The sequence below is a fragment of the Xiphias gladius genome, chromosome 17 (assembly GCF_016859285.1).
Source record: "Xiphias gladius isolate SHS-SW01 ecotype Sanya breed wild chromosome 17, ASM1685928v1, whole genome shotgun sequence".
Classification (NCBI taxonomy): Eukaryota; Metazoa; Chordata; class Actinopteri; order Istiophoriformes; family Xiphiidae; genus Xiphias; species Xiphias gladius.
Window position 1 is genome coordinate 17,702,932 of NC_053416.1, and position 23,485 is coordinate 17,726,416.

Consider the following 23,485-nt stretch of genomic DNA (forward strand, 5'->3'; position numbering starts at 1 on the left):
CTTATAACGCTATTATGATATAGACACACAAATGCAACTCTGTTTTTCTTCCTTTAATTGCAAGTTCACATGGTGATTTATGCATTGGAATGGGTTACATAGAAAAAACTGCATTGTTTCAAAAACACCTGGATGTGGATATCAAAGACAAAATAAGACATTCTGTTTTTCCTGAAAATAATTTTGCACATAAGTAGGTGTCATCACTTGTGTAACATCAAATATAACATATAAAAATGCATTATACTGTTTTTCATAATGAAATGTAAAAGGCTCAAGTACTTCTTAAAGTTTAATCTCATTTGTGCAAGGTAGCTATGTTGACCCATTATTAAAATGCTCCCATCACATATTTATTTTTAATAGACTTCAATAATTATAGAAGCAGTATTTTATGCCAAAGCATAATTAAATTATTTTTATTGAATTTCTTTCATTGATTTTTGACTGAACAGACTATGTGATATCATGGGATGGCATATAAATAGCACAGCACGTTTCAGGATATTTCGTGTATCATGTCTATGCATTTTAAGTTTTTTGCGTGTGATCTAGCGCCATTTAGGCTACGGTTAGAGGGAAGTTTAGGGGCTAGTCAATTAAGATATGACGTGGCATTAAATGACAGGCAAAAAGCAAAAAATGCGTAGTGATAACATAACAAATGACTTAAGAAATTGACGTGTTATTCACACGCCATACCAGGTTGGAACAAATTAATACAAATTTTTTAAAAATACTTTCAAAATGTATAATTTTACACAATTCATGTTTAATTTAAAACTTTTGCTGTGCTGTTACATAGCATTTACTATAAACTAATGGCTATAATCCTCAGGCACAACAAAACATTAGAAATGCAAAGACAGACAAAAAGGTCCAAATGTAACTGGTTTCAGCATTAATCAAATACAAAAAAAGAATAAAGAAAAAAAATGCAAAAAGCAATGTGTGTCAGAAATGAAGATGAATTCAATACATTACTCACTGAGGAAAATGGCAGGAAAAATCCCTTCAACACTTCAGAGGTAAAATATTTTGAGGTATGAGTGTTCATATATTTATTGATATAGGTTGGACTGAAATATGTAAACAACCATTTCTAACACAATCATACATAAGAGTACAATATTTCAGTACAATTCTTAAAAGTCATTTAAAACCTTCATATACAAAAATGTACTACTAAAGAAAATAATATGTACATTATTTCGTCTGCGAGACCATGTAGGCACAGTGAATTGGAACACTTTCTTTGAAATATGTTTGCTAGAGTAGAAAACTCTTCGGTGCATAAAAACTGTAGCTAAAGTTTGAAGACCAACATCCATTTCCAGTCAGTTTAGAATTTCATCACTTCCACCTGCTCCTGCTCCCCCTGTATCACACAACATTATTCAGGTGAATATCTCCACATTTCCCAAAATGTCCCTTTTTCAGAAAGTGATTTAAAAAAAACAACTTTGATTTTAACTTGATTGCCATGCCTTTTCAATTTATCCGAAGCAGTTTTGAACTGTTTTTCATAAATTCAGGCATAATAGAATTTCCTAAAGCCACAGAGGTTCATGTAATCATAGAGAGAGTTGGGAGGTTTTCCCAAGTTACATATATAATTAATGAGTCAAATAAGGCAAAATAACATGCTGAGGACCATTATTCTTGCTAGGTGTTCCCCAACACTCACATTTTCTAAACAGCCCTTAATTATTACATGAAAACACCATTAATGTAACAGGGAGCTTTCACATAGTGGATTTCTCTACATTAGTTGAGACTAATATGGACTCTCAGTAAACTGTTTTTAGAAGTCAGCATTTGTAATGTATCTGCAATTTCTTTCTTCGATATTACTTTGATGCAGCATAACAATATCATGTAACTCAAATACAGTATATACATTGTACACAGCATAGGCACACATATTTTTACAAGCATACAAAGTACAAAGCAAGAGTCCAACAGCTACAATTAGAATAAAAACATAAATAAATATTTCCATACAGTATACGATTGGTGAGTTAATTTCAGTCCGAGATGCAGCTTGTCTCACAGTCTTTATTGGCATTTATGATGAGCAGATATGGCTGTTATTTGACTTGAGCCCTCAGTTTGGCAGCACTGTACCATGACAGGTGTCAGGAAATATTTAAGATGTGTTTAGGCCAATCAGAATATTATCAGGATTCACTGGTCTTTGTTTCATAATCTGCCATGTGGTGTGGTCCAGAGGTCTATTACTAGTCATATCCTTTTGTTACTGTACATTTCCTCTGGATTATTTCATTCACTATTTTAATAATGTTAATATGGTTAACTATGCAGACGATACACTGCTTTATCTATCATTTAAGCCTAATGATCTAGAACATCAGATTTGGCAGTTTTTTGTATCTGCTAGAACATATCATATCATGAGATTTCAGTGCCATTGTCAAACCATACATGAAATTTTAAGCAATGGACCAAAAACCACTGCTTAATGAGTAAAGTCAAACTCGGTTTGGAAAGATACTGTATATCTATGCTGTTATCACTCTCTGAATATGCATATGCTGCTGTGTTGGCCATGTATTAATCCAGTCCTGGCTCCATTCACCAGATTATACCAGACTGTCCACAAATCATACGTTGTGAGAAATTTCTTAACATCTTCTTTGTCAGGCACTCTGATACTGCATTCTGTCTTATGTAATATACCGCACTGTATATTTTAATATACCATGAATCAGCAAAAATAAACAAATTTATACATATTTCCAGATTTTGACAGGCAATCGTAAACAAGACATGTCTGCAAATGCAGATTTGTCTCTTTTTCAGTTTATCTCTTAAAATGTCTTGAAGCATCTTCGATGCTGTTATATATGACAACAGTTGTGGCTGTTGTGTCTTATTTCAGTGTCTGGATCTGATTAATAACCTTCTTTTGTAATACCATACACTGTTATACACAGAGCTGCAACTCAAAATGTAATATTTTTGAACATGACTTTGTGTCAGATGCTCTGTGGAGAGTGATTGTGGCCGCTTCTTTGAATTTGCATTTTCCAGTCTCTGAATGAAGGTGAGCAGTGGCACGATGCTGAGAAAACCTGTGAGGGAGAACGGAAAATGTTCAGGGATAATAAACATTCGGAGGACATTCAATTTGTTGAAAGTTTAAATAATTGTACTAACTGCCAGACTAATTGTCTGTCTCACTTGTTTGTGATCCACCGTGCATCCTAGCCTGACACCCAGCTGTGCGTGGTGGTCTTCACCCTCTGGGGAATCCCATGAGGCCCAGCTGCAGGGTCAAAGTTAAAGTCCAGTGCCCCACCATCCATGAGGGTGTCATGGAGGACAGACTCCATGTCACATTCAAACCTCTCAATGGACATGTTATCCAGGTCACTGGGCAGCCGCTCTTGATGATGACTGTGTGGGTGACCTGCGTTAAGTCCCCTGTAACCGTTGCTTCTGCCGTAGATTGATGAGACATCATTAGTGTGCGTTGGGTGTTCCCGGGGCAGCTGCATGTATGTCCTCAGGCTGGTCATTCGAGGAGGGGCCCCTGAAAGACTAGTCAGGTTAGTCAGTGGGATCATGTTACAGCTATTCAAATCTCTTGAGGTTGAAGGACGCTGGCTATGTATAGTTTGTAGATTTACATGAGGAACTGGGTGACTCCGAGGAGGATTCATCATTTTTACTCCACTATGAGCTCCCAAATGGCTCTGGCTGCTGTAAGTGGGCATTGGGCAACCTCCCCTCCCAACATGAGATACCAGTGTATCCCTAGAGGGCATCATGTCCCTATGGGCATCTGCATCTGAGGTCAGCAACTCTTTGAGGAGGCCAGCAGAGCAGATATACTGGTTCTCATAAGCCCCAAAGCCTGGCTTGGTCTCCGGCAGAGCCTGCATAGGAGCAGGGGAGAGGGAGTTCATCCTCACTTGGCCATACATGCACTTTCGGTAGTCCTGCTGTGAGTGTGTGGTCAAGCCAGATGAGCTGTAGTGGCCACTCTGAAGCATGGCAGCATTTGAGGAATGTGAGGAGTCAGAACCCAGCGGGGGATTTTTAGGAGACAGTAGGTTTAGGTTATCCAGCAGACTCTCCATAACGTTCTCTGAACCATGTTGTCCCAAGGATCCAGCCACCTCAGACAGACTGGGCAGGGTGGAGGTTATCTTGGTCCCCGGCGCTCCAGGATACATCATGTGGCCATCAGACTCCCCCAAGTCATCCTGTTCAGAAGGGAAAGGTGAATGGTGACCACTCAGAGTGCTGGCATCAGAGCTGGTACGCGTCCTAAAGGAGCTCCAGGTTTCAAAGTCCTCGTTACTGTGGGAGTTTGGGCTTCCCAGCCAGTTAGAGTACTGGGAACCAGGGCTGCCAGCTCCTCCCTCAACCCCTTCTTGCAGAGCCATCTGGGCAGAGAAAAACATAAAAACCTTACATAGGCTGCAATACAAATACCAGTGTATTATTAACTTACACTAAAATTAACTTAGATTCAGCAGGATTGTGATGATAGACATTAATGATACGAGTATTGTGTTAATAAAAGGAACTCTACCTTTTTCTTTGTTGCCCTTCCTCTGCTCTTGGCAAGCTTACTGTTGTTGTCCATGGAGGCAGCTCTGCGTCGAGGTGACTTTCCATTCTTTCCCCCTTCTGGGTTCAGCATCCACCAGGAGCTTTTTCCGGTTCCTTCATTCTGTATACGCACAAACCGGCTATGCAGGGACAGGTTGTGTCTGATGGAGTTCTGGATAGGAAAAGAGTGAATCATTTGTAAATTGTTTGTGGACGTAACAGTTCTGTGTAGCCTACAATGCAGCTACAGGCATACAAAAAAAAATTAGGTCAGATTATTTTTGGTATTGGGCAACAACCTTACAAAAGACCAACTATTCCAGTGCATCTATTAAATGCTGCTTTAAGGTTTGAAAGACATGCGGTTCAAATAAATGCTGACATCCGGGTGCAAAAAAGAAGCAGTGGTCAGTTATCCCTGCTTGCTTTTCAATGGGAATTAAATGAGAATGTGTTTCGTCTTGTTGGGAAAACGGTGATGAACAACAAGTATGCATACATCCATATCCTCTGCTAACAATATTATGTCTACTAAGATTTTTCTATTCCTGTCGCACGCTCTCCAGGCTCTGAAATGGTTCACTTTGGTATGAGGGGGCGAGGGATGGATGGAATATGTGGTATAATTTATTTTACACTAAATAAACATTTGGTACCCTTGCAAAACAGATGACAACACAGACAAAACAAGAAAGAGGGTGATTTTAGGAGACACAATACAGAAAAAATTAAATCAGAATCACCAAAGATGTATCCAACATTATCTGTGTCTCATCTCAAACCCAGGGTCCTAGTTTGACAACTACACTACTGAAAGAGCTAATTCAGACTGTATTTCTTTGGTTTTACCCAAATTGCTCCTTTTTTTTGTATGTGGTCACATTTTTCCTTGCGCTAACACATATACACCTAAAGTCTCATTCAGTCCGTTTCTCTAATGCTATGTTTTGAACCCTAAAAAGGATGCAGAGGCACCTCTTGCGGTAATTCTTTAAGGAAGAAAAACAACGATGGTTGAGGAATAGTTAGACGGTCACACAGGACACAGACGTACTGTATTGCTTGGTCTCCCTGGACAAAATCTTCCTAATATGCAACTCAGGGCTGTGCTGGATGGAGGGTACAATAAAAGACCAAAGAGCAACACAAGATGAACTCGCAGGGAATTTCCCCTCAATACCCATGTGAACCCAAAAGCAGCTCCCTGCAGTTAGTAAAGCCAGATGTCCCCAACCACAGGATTCAACAGGGATATACAAAGCATGGAGATAAAGACACTCACATTCAAAACAACAGACAGATTGTCTGAGCTTGCCTCTGAAACGTTGGTCTTGGGCTGGGGTTAGGCTTTCAGCAGATGCATTCAGTGCTTATTAATCGTGACAATATGACTCATATGATAAAATTATATCTTATTAAATTTTGATTTTTTTACTGAATTATTTATTTTTAGAATATTAATTCTTATAACTTACTAATGGAAAAAACACCAGTAGTTGAAGAAATATTTCATATTAAGGATGGCTCTGTAAAGTACATTTTAAAAAAATATAGCATTTTAGGTGACTGCACGACAAAGACCAGAATTACACTTAAAATATTTTTAGAAACAGAGCAAACTTAAAACTATTTAGAGTAATATTTGGATGACTGTCCCCATACAAAGGCACTGGACCACACCAAGTTCAACCTCAAGCTATACATCAACAGTAGCCTTCTGAAGCCTGATCCTAAGAGTGGAAGCAGTGGGCTGTGCACGAATGAGAAATTTTAACTGGAAAAGAAAGCAAAGTGAGGTTACAGAGTTCGAAGTGAGGATGGGGAGGGTGGTAGAGTGAGATGTTTTTGCCGGCAGAGGTGGGGTCAATGAGTTCACTGTGTGCTGAACATGAGCTCCTCAGCCGGCGCTGACAGAGACATGCAAACAGGTTGGAGGAAGCAGGAGCAGAGAGAGGAGGAGAAGCATCAGATGTGAGGTGCTGGGTCGGACCGTCTGATCTCTGACTCACCACAACAGAACACCCCCCACACCCCTACCCCTTCCACTGACGTCTAAATGAGGCTTCCTGTGTCAGAGGACATCCTGCACATGCAGGTTTGAGAAACTTGAGGTGGAGTTAACATACCCTGCCACAAAATGCAATGCTTACTCTGACTTGTGTTCATTTACTTCATGACCTTTTCTCCCCATTTTCTCTCTTTCTATATGATCTCAATCTGTAACTGAAGACAGGAAATTAGTCATTAGTGGAGGACCTGAGATCTGTGCTGCACAGACTAAGTCTGTAAACCAACTTTGAAGCTACTAACCAAATGACATGTCTTGCTCACACAAGGGCCAAGATCACTGATGATATGCAAATGTCTACAGCCTCTGATTAGTGCCAACAATAGATCATGGGCTGCATGACTGGGCCCTGGGAAGGGGCATTCCCTACTCGGCCTGGGATAATCCTTGTCTGAGACAGACCTCACCTCAGCCCAAAGAGAACAAAAGACATCCCCTGGCTCACTATTTCATGAGGTGCCCCACTCACACATTATTTCTCTGAAAGCCTGACCCAAGGTGCCCTATACGTTTTACTGTTGCTAAACTTCTTTATAAAACATATTGTTATGGCCTTCACTTTTAACCAACTTTGAAGTATGTGCACCTGCAGCTGCATGACAGCTCATCTGAGCGAGGGGCTTTAAGAAATCTATATGATCTTCAATATCCTCTCTTAGCAACCAGTGCAGCTCCCAGGCACAGATTATGGAGGGCCGTAAGTGTCGTACATGTTTAAGAGAGAAGATCTATTGAGTAGTTAGAGCAGTGATCCAACACAAGCTTGTACAAGGGCTAAGATGCATTACATATAGTATATGTCATTACAATATTGCATTACATTATATTACATTATTGTAATATAATTCAGCTTTGCCTTTGCTCTTTACTGCTCTTGGCTTGAGGACAAAAAAAATTTGCATAGTGTTTGTGTGTGAGGGTGGTCATGTCAGTTGATTTTTGTGTGCTTAAAATTTATTTTCAACATCAATTCAGCATCATTCCTAGCTTTGCAGCAACCAAAGATCTCTTTAGATTCTTGCTACTAGCCTTTAATAAATATTATGCGCTAAGGAAATATATTGCTCTCTGTCCCATAAAAAAGAAAGAAACATTTCCTGCTGCATGTTGTACAGAATGATGCTGCATCTGACATAAACTGGCGCTACACTGAAGAATATATGAGTTTTAATGTCATACTGGTCCTAGGTCATCTGGTGCAAGGATGCCTGACATGGGAAAAGTCTTTCTGCTTGCGACAAAATCTATTTTCAGTTTGCCCACAGAGGGGCCATATGTTGGGCAGCTCAGATACATGGTTGCACTTAGAAGACCTGCATTAGATTATGGAGACTCTCCACCATCTTACGACTATTCCAATGTACCCGATGATCTCTTAATTGTGTGTGATCAGTATCATCAAGACAAACTGCTGCAGCATGAAGTGACTCCTCCTACTGGACTTCAAAACAATCAAATTGACACAGCTGCTGTTTCTTGTGTAGTGAAGCATGAGGCTTGCAGTAACGGTCACAGGATAAGTAAACAAACAAGGCCCAGTTGCAGGGACAGGTGCAGCCTCAGTGAAAGTGGCCTCACTTGCAATTGGTGCAAACATTTTACATTCAGCACCAGACAAAACCACACACAGCACAGAGGATCTCCCAGGAGGCTGACTGCTGGAGACCAGCAACTTCTCAAATCAGTAACTCAATGACGGAGTCTGATATTTAGTTAGTGATGAAAGATTGGAGACTTACTTTAAATTTACATTTACTACATGCAGCTACAGTTATGACAAAAATATTAAATGGGACTATGTCACTTTTTAGATAGGAACTGACATTATTTTTCCTCTTATAAGTAAAGAGTTGAAATGCTAAGCAATAAAAATACAGCCTTGCTCATTTCAGCACGATCAGAGGTTTTGCTGTGAAAGTCTTCCTTGGTCTGCTATGACCAGTACCTTATGGTGGCTAATGGTGGCAAGCTTTAGATACTTCTGTGTGTTAGTGACATTACCAAATCACTTTGCTGACATTAGAACCTTTATATACTTCTATAACATTTCAACGGTTTTATCGCAAAAAGAAAACAAGAGGTAAACACATCAAGTTTATTGAAATGTTCATCTGTAACATACCAGAACAAGTAACATTAAAACAAGCAAAGAAGACAGCAAACTAATTTAGTAATATCAATTACTCAAAAATGTCTGCTAAAGTTTGCTAACATTAGCTAATATTAGCTACAATTAGCCACTGGTAATACCAGACCGAGTAAGGCTGTGGCCGCAAATCCCCTAAGTGTAAGGTTCAATTTATTGCTCATGAGTTCATTTGTAAGAATAAGAATGTAGTATTTCTTTTTTTTTTTCTTTTTCAATTTTTTTCTTTTCTTACTTCCAATCAGGGCTTCATTGACCTCAGCAATGGGTTCAACCGCTCTCAAAGCATTGTTGAAATGCTTCTGCCCTAAGGTTTTTAAACAAAAGTTGTAAAGAATGAGGAAAAACGTGAAACAATTGTACATAAATCAAAATCCCATTAATGGTGAAATAAGGAAGTATGCTAATCTCTTTGGCTGCCATTAACCACAAAGAGTTCAGCTGCGGCAAACATCTTGTCCAGTTTGTTGACTACGTCAACGTGTTGGCTGGGTCTTCGGCCATGTAGGAAATAAATGGACTTCTGTTAACTAGCTGATTGTGTAGCTCACACTGTTGGTGCCAAAAGTGACTTCCTATTAGTGTTGGACGATGTGTCTGTAATCGGTATCAAAGTATTAATGATTATTTTTCCAATAGCGATATACTGTATATGTTCAGTGTGTTCCACTAGTATACATTACATCAGACAAAACTCCTTTCACATAAAACAAAAACTTGAATATCTAATTTTTTAAGGGATGGCACAAATGGTATACCAGCTGCTATGTTACCAGCTGCTAAATTTTAAAAAAAGTAAAAATCATGTAATTTGCAAAGATAATTTGTTGTAAAGGTAAATAACTTGGTAATCTTGTGAGACAAGCGTTAACACTGCTTGACCTAGTATGTATATGGGCAACAACACATTGCTTCTTTATCTTATACTGAATGATGGCTTTATCAGGTCACAGGGTCCAAAAATAAATCGAATCTTTAATAACTAGTGTCATACAGTACTACTACCACTGCAGAGCAGTCAGATATCTGGTGTAAATAAGAGAATAAGAGAGCACAGCACTTGCAGAGATTACAGTGAAAGGACAAGCCACTTCCTGACAGTGCCTTCCTGTGCACCCCCCTCTCCCCCCTATTTCTAGTCTGACCCAAGAAGCGCAAGTGGAGTTGAAAATGAGCATGGGACCTAGGTTTTCTGTTACAGGTCGGTAAAAAGGCGAGCACTGCTGCAGAAGGGGAAGAACCCACGCAGCTCAGAGTGGAGACCATGTCGCCTCTTCATGGCTCCAGGCACAATGCAGACTACTTCATTAACACTGAGCATCAAACTGAGTGACCCACTTCTGCAATGCCTTCAAAGTGAGACTGTGAAAGGGAATGGAGAGCTTTGTGTTAGGAGTTCAGGTTTAGGTAAACAAGGAGAGGGCAAATACAAACTATAGACACAGTTAAACATCCTCACGTGACATGCTATTGATTACAAAAAAAAAAATACACACAATCCTGCTTAAATGATGCTTAAATATTCAGAAATACCAAGGTGATTAGAAACTTAATCTCTAATCTTTGTCAGACTGATCTTTAGACTGAAACACATTCTCACATTTTACAGGCTAAAAAGGCCAACTCGTTTTCTACAGGATTGGACACTAATCTCAATCACTTTTGACCCCGTTTTCTTTTTTCGTACAATATTTCTTTGCCTCCCGCAGCACCCATGTCCTTTATATTTTGAATAATGGCTGTGAGGCCAGGTTCTTTTTGTGAACATAATATAGAGGGGGATTATTATCCTGCACAGGCTGGAGGACAATGCAGAAACCCACATGCCACAGATTCCACAGACTCACACATGTGTAGACAGCAGACTGTACACAGGCCTCAGCCCACTGCCAGCCAGTCAGCTGACTGTTTCCCTCCTTCCCTCAAGCCACAGTCGCTCCACTTTGAAAGCCCCTGCCCCAAGCCTCCCTTTCTTCATGGGGTTACTAGAAGCATTCAGTGGGCCTCTTAAGTTCACGGCGGCCTCCCTTTTTAACCTTGTGATCCCAAGACAAATAACTGGCAGTGATTAAGGTTTTTTTTTTCTTGCCTCTTTTAGTAGCTGTTGTCTCTTTTCAGCCCTGTGTCCCCAGACTGAGTTCATAAACCAATAATTACCAACTTCTTTGAAGATAATTCATTTTAAAATTGAACATTCACTCTATTAAAAAATGTAAAGTAAAACTAAATATTTTATAGAATTTCATTTTTATTATGATTTTATAGACTGCCTTGAAAGGTCTCCAGCCTGGCTAGCAACTCTGTGAGGCTATACTTATAAGCGCAGTAGTGCTTTGAGCTAAATGCTAACGTCAGCATGCTAACATGCTCACAATGACAATGCTAATATGCTGTTTAGCAGCTGTAATGTTTACCATGTTCATAACTTAGGTTTGCTGCATTTAGCATCCTAACAATTACTAATAAGCACTATGCGTAAAGTACATCTGATGCTGATGTGAATGTCATTACTTTTACAGGTATTTAGGTTGGTTGTATTATACAAACTGGATACCAGACTCAGCAACAGCAGCTATTAATTTTATTGAAGCCACATAAGCCAAAAGAAGTTGGCTTCTGTGCTGTGCAGCCCACTGAACATGCGCATTAGCATTTCTGCTGCTGACCTGACTTCCTGCTCAGCCCATAGATTTTACATCGGGATGACATCAAACACTGTAAAATAACTTTTTCTAGGGTCTGGGAAAGTTTTGCAAATATACAACCCTCAATGACTAAAAACTTGTAATACAAAGAATAATTATCAATAATAAAAATGACTGTCCTGTCATCAGTTTTACAGACATCTTTTTTATAATGGTGGTCTATGGGGAAAATCCTTTTTGAGTCCCAGGGGATTTTTTTCTTTACAGTACTGCAAGTGGCCACTTGGACAAATAAGCAGCATTTCATATCAAACCATCCGATAGTTATCGAAACATTTCACTCAAAATCACAAATGTAAATGTGAACCTCATAGAGGAAAAGTCAGGGAATCAGCAAAGTCAATTGGTTTCAGCCTCTGGGGACCATGAGTGCCGATGCAAAATTTCATGGCAAATCATTCAGTACTTGTTGAGATGTTTCAGTCTGGACCAAGGTAGAGGACCAACAGAGAAACTGACAGACCAACATTGCCATTCCTAGATCCATGTTACTGGCGTGGCAAAAATATAGCTTACTTAATTTGGCTTTAGTTCTAGCTACTGACAGACCCGTGGTAGTAATTGAGAGGTCATGTTTACCTTAAATCTACATAATACTTGTATATCCTGCATATATAAACTATAGTAACTCTTTTTTGGCCAAATAACTTCAGACACTTTAGGAAATTGGATCAAAGTCAGTGTAGGTACAACTGAAGTCACTGGACGGCAAATTTCAATTCATGGCACCATTACTCAGTACGTGACCATTACCTTAGATTTTCATGGAACTTGTACTCAACCGGGGCTGCAGGATGGTATGCATTTTGTTAATCCTGCAGTTCAACTAGTGGGCACTTTCATCAGCTGTCTCTTGATCTGGGGGATGTTGTTCAAGTGGACAGAGCAAGCATTTCCACTTAGCAGCTCAGCTCATCCTGAATAAATACTTTCAGTGTTATTTGTCACTAATTTCCACAGTGGACATATGCAAACATTAGGCACCAGCACAATCAACAGGCTACTGATTTGTAGTGTTGGGGCCCCCATCACATCCATGTTAGATGATATAGAAAGATAAACTCTTTCATAACAGGCAGCCTTTGCACACATTACTGCAGGCTGCAACCAAAACTTTCCATTCATCCATTAAGCACTGGTGTATAAATACCCAAACTGCCTTAGACCGGTGCAGCACTACAAACCAATGGCTTTTACACACTTCATAACCTTTGAAAAGTTAAAAAAGGTAGATAAAATACTTTCTCACTATTTACATATTTTGAAATGAATACCTCAGAACATCACAGCCAGTTAAACTCAGGCGTGCTACTTCCTGTTCCATTATATAAGGTCACAGTTCACTGAGAAAAACACTGGCAGTACCAGTTAGATGGTAAAGTACCTCATGTTCTGCACACCGCCACTCATACACCCATCAATATCCCAGGGGAACCAGTCCTCCCAGTTGGTAGGGGCCCTCTCTTGTGGCAAAGGCATTGTGATCACTAAGCTGCTTCACAATTTTTGGAGGGAAAACAAAAACAATTTCCCTGACATGAGGGAGACAGGAAATTCTAGCAGCACCAGCCTCGCCCCCATCCTGCCCTCCACCCATCTTCAGTTTTCTAGGTGGAGCTGTATAATCACTGAGGTTCAAATTCAATACCCCCACCCACCATGAGGTCTCTGGCGTATCTGTCATTACAATCAGGGTTCATGCTCATGCATGTGAATTCGAAAGTAAACACAAAGACCAGGATGCAGGCTGGGGATTTCTTTTACCGTATGGTGGGAATGGAAATGGAATAAAATGACTTAATGTAGAATTAGATGCCCAAACATGGTCCATATATGGTCTCTCCCATTGGTAACTTCTCTTTTTCCAGCCACGCTGACCTTCATGTTTTGCAGGGCGGGGATGTTAACACATGGCACTGTTTTCCATCTACTTGGCAGGAAATGCATCATAGTTCATTGTGGGGGGACTGTCGTTTTTTTAACAGGAAAGTCTAAAAATAACTAGTAGCCGGTGGTTCCGAGGCCCAGTGAGCATGCCAACATTTAGAAATGCGTAGGTAGATTGAAGTAGAGATGTGTTGATTTAATATTAAAGATAAACAGTTTGGAGCTGTTGTTTTTGATGAAAAAGGTGTTTGCAGTTTTATTGGATAGCACTCAGTGAACAGAGGAAAAGAATTAACGAGGAGTAAGAGATTATCAGCTGGATTCACACTGATGTCAGTACATGATATGTGCTCAGCCACTGTGGCACTTCAAAACTACTGAACAACTGCAGTACATGGTACAGAGTGCCTATATCAATCCCTTTTTCCTATAACATCTAATTGAGTAGATGCTCTCTATATTAATTTAGCAGTAAATCGGGATTCATCTATTATTTTTCCAAAGATGTATTCAACAAATTTGGCAAATAAGATGTTTATGTACATATACTGTAGTGATGTCTAAACAATAAGATTAATATATGGTCTATCTAAATAGGGTAGGAGGCTTTTTTTCAAATTTGTGCCATCAATAGTTTAAAAACTATTTCATTCCCAGTCTACCAGAAGGTCATAGGTCAGGATTACATGGACCCCAAGCACTCTCAAGCTAAATGGTGATCAAAGGATGGAAAATTATGCAAGTTAACAGTCATGTAGATTGTGCTTCAAATAGATTAAGTCACCAGCAACCCCAGAAAATCATTATCATTAGAAAATCATTATCATTAGATAGCAGTACCTTATGTTGCACCATCACTTAAGAGGTCCTCTGTAAGTGATGCACTCAAAAGAAATTCTAGACTGGGGCTTCAAACTGAAAAACATTGAAAAATTCTTAAGCAATATAGAATATGTATGTTATTCAAAAAGCTGCAGGGCTCAGTCCCATAGCTTACACAGCTTGGTGCTATATAACATTGGACTTAAAAGTGAAAAGTCTGTAATTCACCAAATTCTCTGGGTTTCTCTTGAACTAACACAAACACCTTCAGCAAAAGGCCTGAGAGAGGGCACAAAAGGAAGCGATAGGATAAAGAGCAGCAATCCCTTTCTCCAAGCTGTAGCATCCGCTGAGGAAACTCTAGAAGACAGGAACACAAAGACATGAGCGCAGAGCTCAGGAATGGAGGATGTTTGACGTTGTTCCCAGCATCCCCTTCTCCCACCCCCTTCCCCTCCACCACACTCCCCAACACTGATTGAGCTGTTTGTGTCGCCTCCTGTTATTGTCGTGTTAGCGCCGATCAGTTACTCCACGCTGCCTCCCTGGCAAAAATCTGTCTGCATTCCCACAAGCCAGTGCGCCTATATTTAAGAAAGTGCAGTAGAAGAATTGCAGAAAGAGTAAGAAAAGGAGGAGAGGGAGGTTCACCAGAGCCTTAAGTCGTAATACAAGCTGTGATCAAGCTTCCACATGGGGGTGTTTAACAATGGAAACTATATTTGATTGAGGTTCGCAAAGGCATTTCCTGACATAACCTCAAAATTACATCTCACCAGGATGCAGGGGTTACAGGAAGGGCTGCAAGTTGAAGTTTGAATTTGACTCAGATTTTGTTTTGTGAAGGTTTTAATTAGCGTCTGCTTTGGGTGCATCTGTGAATTTCTCTGTCTGCTTTTGTCCTATGTTAATTTCTTTCCTTCATGGCTAACTTCAACTCACCGGTTGAAGTTAGCCAGGAATCAAGACCTGGATTAACATGTTTGTGCGGGCATTAGGCAAATGTTTTTCCAACTTGTCCCTTGTACTAAATAGTTCCAATACTTTTCCAGTCCGGAAAACACAGCTTTCAAATTTCAGGACTTTACCAGGGTTTCCATGACTGTTGAAATGCTGCATAGACCATGACTCAGTGTGTTTTGCGGTAATACTGAAAAGACTGTTCCCGCTAAGGTTTGTTCAGGACTAGGAAAAGGCATACCAGAAAATCCGTGCTGATCTGCATCCTGTGTGATTTCAACAATCACTCAGTCAAGCCTCCAACACCTAGTTGACAGGTGTACAAGAAAACTGATGTGCCCATTCTCCATACTAAACATGTTACCAACCATTATTTTTGAAGTGCACTACTTCAGGGCTACATAGAGAGAAATATTCTCAGGCAGATGTATGGGATGTTTACATTCACACATGCTGGCTGGTGCTCGGCTGCTTTAGAACTGTATGTTTCCTCACTGATACAGCAGAGGGGCGTCTGCTACCACTGACAGAGGAGACCACTCCGAAACGTCAAAGTTTACCGAGATGTCAAAGTTGAGCGGCCAAATTTAAGAGTAACCGTTGTACATTTTGGAAACCATGTTCATGGTTCATTTTTTAACCTTATTACACAAGAAGAAATATTATACTTTCTCTCCCAGATGGGGAAATGGGCAAAATTATACGAATTACTTTCCTATTATTCTTATTATTCATTTTTAATGTATGACCATCACCACCACTGAATGTGCACTCCATATGAACCTGAAATAAGTGGTTTAAAATTAAAAACCAGTATGAAAAAATGGCATCTGCAGATCCCTGACTGGAGCAAAGCGTAGATCAATATCTGGTAGAGGCGACAGGTTGATTTGAGTACGTTTTTAATAAATCACCGCGCAAAACCAAGTACTTTTCTGTGCTGCCTGCGGACATAATGAGTGTAAAGTAATCTTAAGGATGCAGCCCTTACTGCATTACCGCTTTCCCAAACCAAGCTAACATACTGTTGTGTAGATGTAATATAGGTCAGAGAGGTGTTGATGCACTCTCTCTGTGAGGGTTCATTTTCTCAGTCATGTCCGACTGACCACATTGCACCTCATATCATCTTTTATTAATCCCTATATTTCCTATAATAGAAAGGTACTCAGCAGAGCTTGATGGAGACGTGCGGTGTTTAGAATCTGCATACTACTTGATTCACGAAATCCCCAACATTTATAGAACATTGCCCTCTCTATCACCATAATGTGCAAAAAGTGTTAAAAGGTCATCAGTGCAGCCAGACACTAACGAAGATCTGACATGAAAATGTTTGTCTTTTGGTCTCTGCACTTTTTCCTCTTTCTGCATATTAAGAAAAAGCAGATCAGGGATCAGTAACTGAGTCTTTTGAACAGAATTGTGCAGATGTGCTTCTGAATGCATTCAAAGACACTTAGAACCTACATTCACAATATATATGTATATCCAAACTTAAGATTGTGTTGGTGTCTTTAGTTTTGATTTGATTGGTGCGCCAAGAGTAAAAGGAGTTAAAAGATACAACCATCAGACCATCTCAGGTTCATCCTCAACAACTGGACGTTTACGTGCGCGCGCATCCACACAGACAATAAGCCCTCGCGTGCACGCTGACACTCACCTTCCAGCCCGCGGAGCTATTACTGTCTCCTTTATCCTTGAAGTAAGGCACACTTTTCACCATCCAGTCGTAAATCTGAGACAGGGTCAGCCTCTTCTCAGGTGAGCTGTCTATCGCCTTGGTAATCAGGTCAGCATACGACATGTTCCCCCAGGCGTTGCGACGAGACGAACTGTGGCCGCTCTTCCTCTGGCCGGAGCTGCCCAGGGGTGCGACGCCAGGAGGAGGCACCTGTTGCTGAGGCGGCAGCTGCGGACCCGGGAGCTGCTGCTGCTGCTGCTGCTGCTGCTGCTGAAGATGATGGTGGTGGTGATGGTGATGCAGATGCACACAGCTTCCGTCCCGACACTGAAAATCACCACAGGCCACATGCGGTTTCTGCTCTGCGTACTCCTCGTAGTCCTCCTCTAACAATCCGAGGTTACTGATGAACTCTGTGTTTCCTCCCGGCTCCTGCTGCACCGACGGTGCCGGGGAGGATGTGTTGGAGCCGGCCGGGTCGATGAGCTCCGGCCGGGGCAGCGGCCAAGTGCACGATCGCGGGCGAGAGAGAGGCTCAAAGTCCGGGTCTATTTCGACCGGCTGTGTCTGTGGTGGCGGTACCTCAGCCATGTCGGGGTCAAGCCGGCGTTAACTGTCACATAGACACTCACATAAAAAAAAGATATAAATAAATGAGAGAAAAATCACACGGGTAAAAAATAAAATAAAATAAAATAAAATGTTTCCTTCACACAGCAGATTCCAGTACTAGGCCAGACCAGATAAGAGAGGTCTGTAATTTTAAAGTCAGAGAACTGTTTTGTTCAAGGTCTTCACCGAGGTTCACACCTTCCTGCACCGACTCGATGCAACTCTCGAGTCTGCCGCTCTGTCAGTGTTAACTAGTAGTTCGGAGTTGGTGCTGCCTTCAGGGCCCACTCGCAGGTTCCATCTTCCGGTTTCACAACTTGACTGCGCATTCAAGTGTTCTCTTTGGTTGGAAATCATGCCTAAAGTGACCCGGTTTGAAATCAAATATGCATTAAATGTGTCATTTATTTCTTTCACATTTGCAGTCGATCTTAAAATCATTTATTTGGCTATCGTCAATTTGCAAATATTTATACGGGTCGCGGACGGTATGAGTTTGACCAGTGACCAATCATTATTAAATGCGGCTGTGTTCTTTCCACCACCTCAATCCCACCATGTCTTATTCAACTGTCATTGCAAATTACTTTCTGTGGTAAATCCAACGCGTTCTGGCGGCACCTAAATGCACCTTCGATGTAGAGGAACATGCAGACTTCCTCTAGGACTCCGAGAGATACAGTACCCACCTGTACCACCAGAGAAAGGTTTTTCTGACTAGCCAACCTTGTCCCCTTGTGCTTTCCATCGTCAGAATCTCGTAAAATCGTAAAACAGGTGTTTTTTTTTTGTGTGTAGCCAGGTGTTTTCCACAAATTGTCTCATTTCCACGAACAGTCCAGCCAACAGTTGGTGTTTTTGGCCTGTCACTTAGGATTCATATCCAAAACATTGCCATTACTTTACGAACTTTTATGACTCCTCTGTCTTTATAGGTTGGTCAGTCATATCCAGTTTTATGATACTAGTTAATACAATTACTGCATCACATTACTGCAATACAGCCTTGTTGGAAATCCTCGCTTTATATGGGGCCATAGCTGTCAATAGCGCCATCTAGTGGGTTACTTGCAGAAATTTCTGAGCATAACCAGGTGTCTTTCCACACGAACACATTTTTTGTACCTTATACGGTCCACACATACAAGTAAAGAAGTGTTGCCAACATCTTATCATGCCAATCCCGGCTGTGTTTAAGGAAAAGTGAACAAAATGTGGAAATGAGGCACTTTAAAATGTCAAGCTCTCAGTTTCCACACATGCTAAGACAATAGATTGCAAAGGGTGTTTTTAGAACAGAAGGAATCTGTGTAGTACATTGTTAGCATGTTTTTTTTTTTTTTTTTTTAAACTTTAAAAGCACTTCCCTTGCAAAGGACACAAGGTTCAAGGTCTAATTACTCTCCTACTGTAACCAAGATCTGGGGTCCTACATGCTGCTGTAGTTATACTGAATTCACAGCCTGCCTGGAAAAACACCATTAATCATGATCACAACTGTTTGCATGACTTCTGACACTATAAGAATACAAAAAATATTTTGATTAAACCTATTTTCTTTGAATGTGAAGGTCTTTATCTATCCATCAAACTTGGCAGTGTGCTGTTGTTTTTTTAAAGCAACCTAATCTGCAAACATGCCTCTATACAAAACTAAAGCTTTTTGTCATTTTTTTTTAATCAAGTTAAGTAGTATAATTCAGTTTTTTTAAAATTACTTAATACACCCGTGTATCACAAAAACTACTGCTTTGACATGACTGCTGAAATTGTTTCTGTAACAAATCTGGTATCCCAGACACTGAAAATCAAAATGTCTCTAACTGCGACTGTGGCACCTCACTCGTGACACATTAGTCAGTTAACTGTCTGCTTTAGCACTGGACTATGCAAATACAATGTGAACAAATGATCAGTGGCAGACGTGGTTGACTGAAATAAGCAAAAAGCCATGACATATCTTTGCTGCTTTATATTGTTTGTATATCTTGTACAAGCACTTGTATCAGCAACATGTCACTTCCTTCCTGCAGTCTTCCTCCATCATGCCACAAACCAGTGTTGAAGTGATTAAACAGTGGTTCTATGGTCTGATCAACATTTTACAAACAGTAGATACTGTACAATGGTTGACACTGTGACGCAGACTTTATGCAAATCCACACTAATAGGCCTCCTGGAAGAGTTTTTCTACTGTAACCTGTTAATCTGGGTAAAGATAATCATGGTTGCAAGGCCCCACCCTGAAAATGGGTATTGCTTATATGTGTTCAAATTCAACAAATGTTGAAAAAATATTTAATTGTCCTAAGCTTAGTTGAGGTAAACATCAGCCTCCTTGAGGATGTCTTCTTTTTGGTGGAAGTAGTCTCTAAACCAGGAAATGTGTTCCCTCTTCTGCTGGACCGTCAGGTAGGGGTTTCTGGACAGACCGGCCACCACGAGCTCCATGAAGTGACGCACTGGTCCCTGACGGGGAAAGCCCTCCTTCAAGTGTTTCTCTAAGAAGATATGCTCATGGAACGGGACACTGGCTTCCTCCTCCAGGCCTGACAGAAGAGCAAGAAGACACTTTCAGCGTGTCTCTTGGCCAAACTTCATTTTTTCCATCTCTATATACTGAACACAAACACAGCATTCATTACTCACCGGCTTCATTGTTGATTGGGTACTGCCACATTTTACCCTCTTTGGTCCACTGGATCATTTCCTCATACCCATTGCGGGGTATTTGGTTGATTGACAGAGACAACTGATTAGCAAAGTCCATGTCCCATAAAGTTGGCCGTGCTGAAAATGTGACAACAGCATTATTAGCAAATGTGCCAATAGTGTTTAAACCAAGAGATTTTGCAAGATGACTTAACACACCCTAGAAATATCTTATGGGACCAGAAAAAATCTATACAAATAACACCATAAATTGTCCACTCTCAGCAAAGACAGTCAATAATTAATAGCAGACTTTATAAAGAAAAATTGAAATTCATTATTACCAACTGTTGATTCAACTGCATCTCCATCAGTAGTGGGGGAGAAGATGTTAAGTCTTTTCCCTCTGAACAAGTTCCTCCTAAAAAATAAAACAAGTATAAAACACACAGTCCATCTCCTAAAACTACCTGAGTAAAGATGTGATGAAAGTATTTACCTTCTCAGAACACCGTCCAGCTCAGCAGTGATTCCTCTGTCCTGTGTGTACCCTCGCCCGTCATCATCAAACTGGATCTGATTAGCTGGCCGAGCATTCTGTCGGTTGGGATTCTTTCCTACCTTCATGTCAGCGATAATTACGCTGAGAAAATATTGTTGGAGTAATGTTTATTAGGTGGGAATGAAGCCTTTTATTTTTCCGTTATCCAGACTGATACCAAAAAAGAAATGTCCCATTCTGATTTAAAATATTCATTCGATTAACATTATTATACTGGAGACATGTACACACGACTCCAGGACACATACCCGAGGTTGTTCATGTCCCCTTTCTTCTGAGCCTCAGTGATGGCCTCGTGCTCCCTCAACTGCCTCAGCAGCTCAGACTCGGCCTGGGTGCGGTTAGGCAGAGTGGAGGCAGCAGCAGACGCAGCTGCAACCAGTTCAGAATCCAGTGTCTCACTGAAAAACACAATGCGCGCAGGCTGGAATCAGTAGATGAAGAGGGACTAAAGCCTCTGATATCCTCCCAAGACAAGGATGTACAATAAATGACACATTTTACAGGTACAAACTGCGAGTCAAACCCCCCTCTCACCTCTGTGATGAAGCCTCCACTGTAGCCTCCTGAAACATACTGATGGTGCTCTCCATAGTAGCTGGCTTTGATTTGGGGGTAGGCTCATAATTTTGTTTCGCTTTCATGATTTTGAGCTTCCTTTTATTTGTAACTTCCACCTTCATGGCTCCCAGAAGGTCAAGGAGACTCTCCTTCCCACTCTTGGCTGCATCAGTCTTTACTTGTTTCGGCTTTGCCACATTCTGTTCAATTTTGACATCCATCTGCTGCTGCATAGCACTTCCATCATCTGTCCTTTGTTCGGCCATCTTGATGACTTTGCTTTCATCTTCAGCTTTCTGTGTAGCCATAGCTGGACTCTCTGTTGGGTCCGCCTTTTCATCTGCATTTGTTTTCTCATCGTGATTAGGGAGGACAACATCGTCTTTCTTCTCACAAAGATTAACTGAACTTGTGCTGATTGCTTTGACTCCATCTCCATTTGCAACCCTTAAGAGCAAAAAACAGTTAATAATCATACGGGTTTGAATCAGAAAGGATCACATAACTTTGAATAATAATAATAATATTATTCCAATATTCAATATTAAAACATGACAATTATTATTAGGGCGGGCAATGCTGTCTTTAAATAGCATCATTATATGACAGGTAGTTTTCAAAAAATGATATTCTTTGTAATGTAATAAAACACTTCATACTTTCTTATTATTTTCAACACCAGACAAACTACATATCATTGAACTGTGTGTGTTTGATTGAGACGGTGAAATGATTTTATTGTGTTATCCCTTTTGCTGTTAACAGCTTCTTGAGTTGGTTTACAGTTAGAGTTTTTGGAACTAACTCATCCACAGTGAAGCCCGCAGCAACAATGCTTTTGTTTTCTGTCATGCTTATTGCTGCTGTACACAGTCGTGATGTAAATATGCATAAACTCATTGCATAATATTGTTAATACCCTGATGAATAACAAATTCTTATCACATTCAAAATGATTCCAGTATTATCATCAACAATATGGTACGGTGCGCCCCTAAAAGGGGACTTAAATTTAGTCTACAGAGGGAGTCAGAAATAACTTTTCCAGATTACAGCAGTTTCAGGAGCACTACCTGTAAACCTGTAAAAACAGTGGGGGAAAGAGATTAGAGGAGCAACATATGATTTTGTTTTGAAAACCTCCTCTCTGACCAAATAATACAATCTGCTTCTAAATCTCCTGATTAGGGCTGCTACTATCGGTTGTTTATATAATTGATTAACCTGCCATTATTTTTTTGATTAATCATTGTGTTTTAAAATAATAATAAAAAAAATCCCTCAGGCCAAGCCAACATCCTGAAAGGTCTTGTTTTGGCTACTACTGATTACACTGTGATCACCCACTGAAGCACTTTGCAATAATAAAAAGACTTGTGCTGTTCCGACAAAAGAAACAATATATTCATCATCTTACAAAACAGGCTGTGAGCCATGGCGTGAAGTATAGACCACTGTAGCTAAGATAAGCTTAGAATATAAAACATGAATGTCTGTCATTAGGATGTGAAGTTTCCCTGTCTGGGGTGGATGAAACAATCTTCTTCAGATTCATAGCAGCTGTACGTTTTTACACAGGTTACCATGGAAACGACCTGCCAGTGATGCACTTGAGCCACTCGAAGAAATGTCAATCAACATGCCCCACCCACCAGTGCAGGTTAAGCAAACTAATACCTAACTGTCCCTCCCTCAGCTTTTATGGAAACAAGTAACACTCAAGCTTTTTCGACTGTACGGAGTCAGCTTTTTCTCCATTAAAAATGCGTCACTAAATAGCAAGTGGCAGTAATTAGCAGACGTTCATTAGTCACTCTGAGTATGATCATGTGTCCCGTTCGGTCTCAGACTCCACTCACCTGAAAACTGAAGCCTTGTCGCATTTAGCTAGCAACTCATAGACACCGACTGAAGAACTTCGAGCCGTGTAAACAGTCCGGAATATAAATCTATACATGGTTGCTTCTTGCAATGTCCTTCCACGTTCCTGACATTTGTCTCTGTTGTTGCAACATAAGGTCACCCCCTTGAAATCGAGGATAACATTGGTTCCGAGGTCTTTTTTGTAAAGGGACGGTACAGTACTTTTCGTAGGGAAACTGACATTTAATTATTAGTTATAATGTAAGACTCTTTAATTGTGGCATTGAATATTTTCCAATTTAAAACACACGTCCTTAACTGATTATTGCTAAGTTACATATCAAGAATCTTGAGGCGGTCACTCTACTGTGTAAAG

The 23,485-nt window shown here is 40.4% G+C and overlaps 2 protein-coding genes across 2 annotated transcripts; both read right to left on the reverse strand.

Annotated features, from left to right (window-relative positions):
- Nucleotides 1–63: 63 nt before the first annotated feature.
- LOC120802771 (forkhead box protein O1-A-like) lies at nucleotides 64–17,684 on the reverse strand. The gene is made up of 4 exons (XM_040150908.1): nucleotides 16,839–17,684; nucleotides 4,565–4,756; nucleotides 3,205–4,415; nucleotides 64–3,095 (listed from the first exon to the last, which is right to left on the reverse strand). Exons 1-3 carry the CDS (start codon nucleotides 17,448–17,450, stop codon nucleotides 3,228–3,230), a joined length of 1,992 nt encoding a protein of 663 aa, XP_040006842.1. The 5' UTR covers nucleotides 17,451–17,684; the 3' UTR covers nucleotides 64–3,095; nucleotides 3,205–3,227.
- Nucleotides 17,685–19,428: 1,744 nt separating this feature from the next.
- mrps31 (mitochondrial ribosomal protein S31) lies at nucleotides 19,429–23,476 on the reverse strand. Its single transcript, XM_040150035.1, has 7 exons — nucleotides 23,106–23,476; nucleotides 21,223–21,693; nucleotides 20,934–21,086; nucleotides 20,623–20,766; nucleotides 20,468–20,544; nucleotides 20,121–20,261; nucleotides 19,429–20,020 (listed from the first exon to the last, which is right to left on the reverse strand). The coding sequence occupies exons 1-7, from the start codon at nucleotides 23,201–23,203 to the stop codon at nucleotides 19,785–19,787; spliced, it is 1,320 nt and encodes a 439-aa protein (XP_040005969.1). The 5' UTR covers nucleotides 23,204–23,476; the 3' UTR covers nucleotides 19,429–19,784.
- Between the last annotated feature and the right edge of the window lie 9 nt (nucleotides 23,477–23,485).

Coding starts and splice junctions, on each gene's coding strand:
- LOC120802771 (XM_040150908.1), bottom strand. CDS start 17,450: ATGGCTGAGGTACCGCCACCACAGACACAGCCGGTCGAAATAGACCCG. Junction 4,757..16,838: donor ATAGCTCCGCGGGCTGGAAG/GTGAGTGTCAGC, acceptor TTTCCTATCCAG/AACTCCATCAGACACAACCT. Junction 4,416..4,564: donor GAAGGGCAACAAAGAAAAAG/GTAGAGTTCCTT, acceptor TTCTCTGCCCAG/ATGGCTCTGCAAGAAGGGGT.
- mrps31 (XM_040150035.1), bottom strand. CDS start 23,203: ATGTATAGATTTATATTCCGGACTGTTTACACGGCTCGAAGTTCTTCA. Junction 21,694..23,105: donor GACAAGGCTTCAGTTTTCAG/GTGAGTGGAGTC, acceptor TTTGCTCTTAAG/GGTTGCAAATGGAGATGGAG. Junction 20,021..20,120: donor CCCAATCAACAATGAAGCCG/GTGAGTAATGAA, acceptor CTCTTCTGTCAG/GCCTGGAGGAGGAAGCCAGT.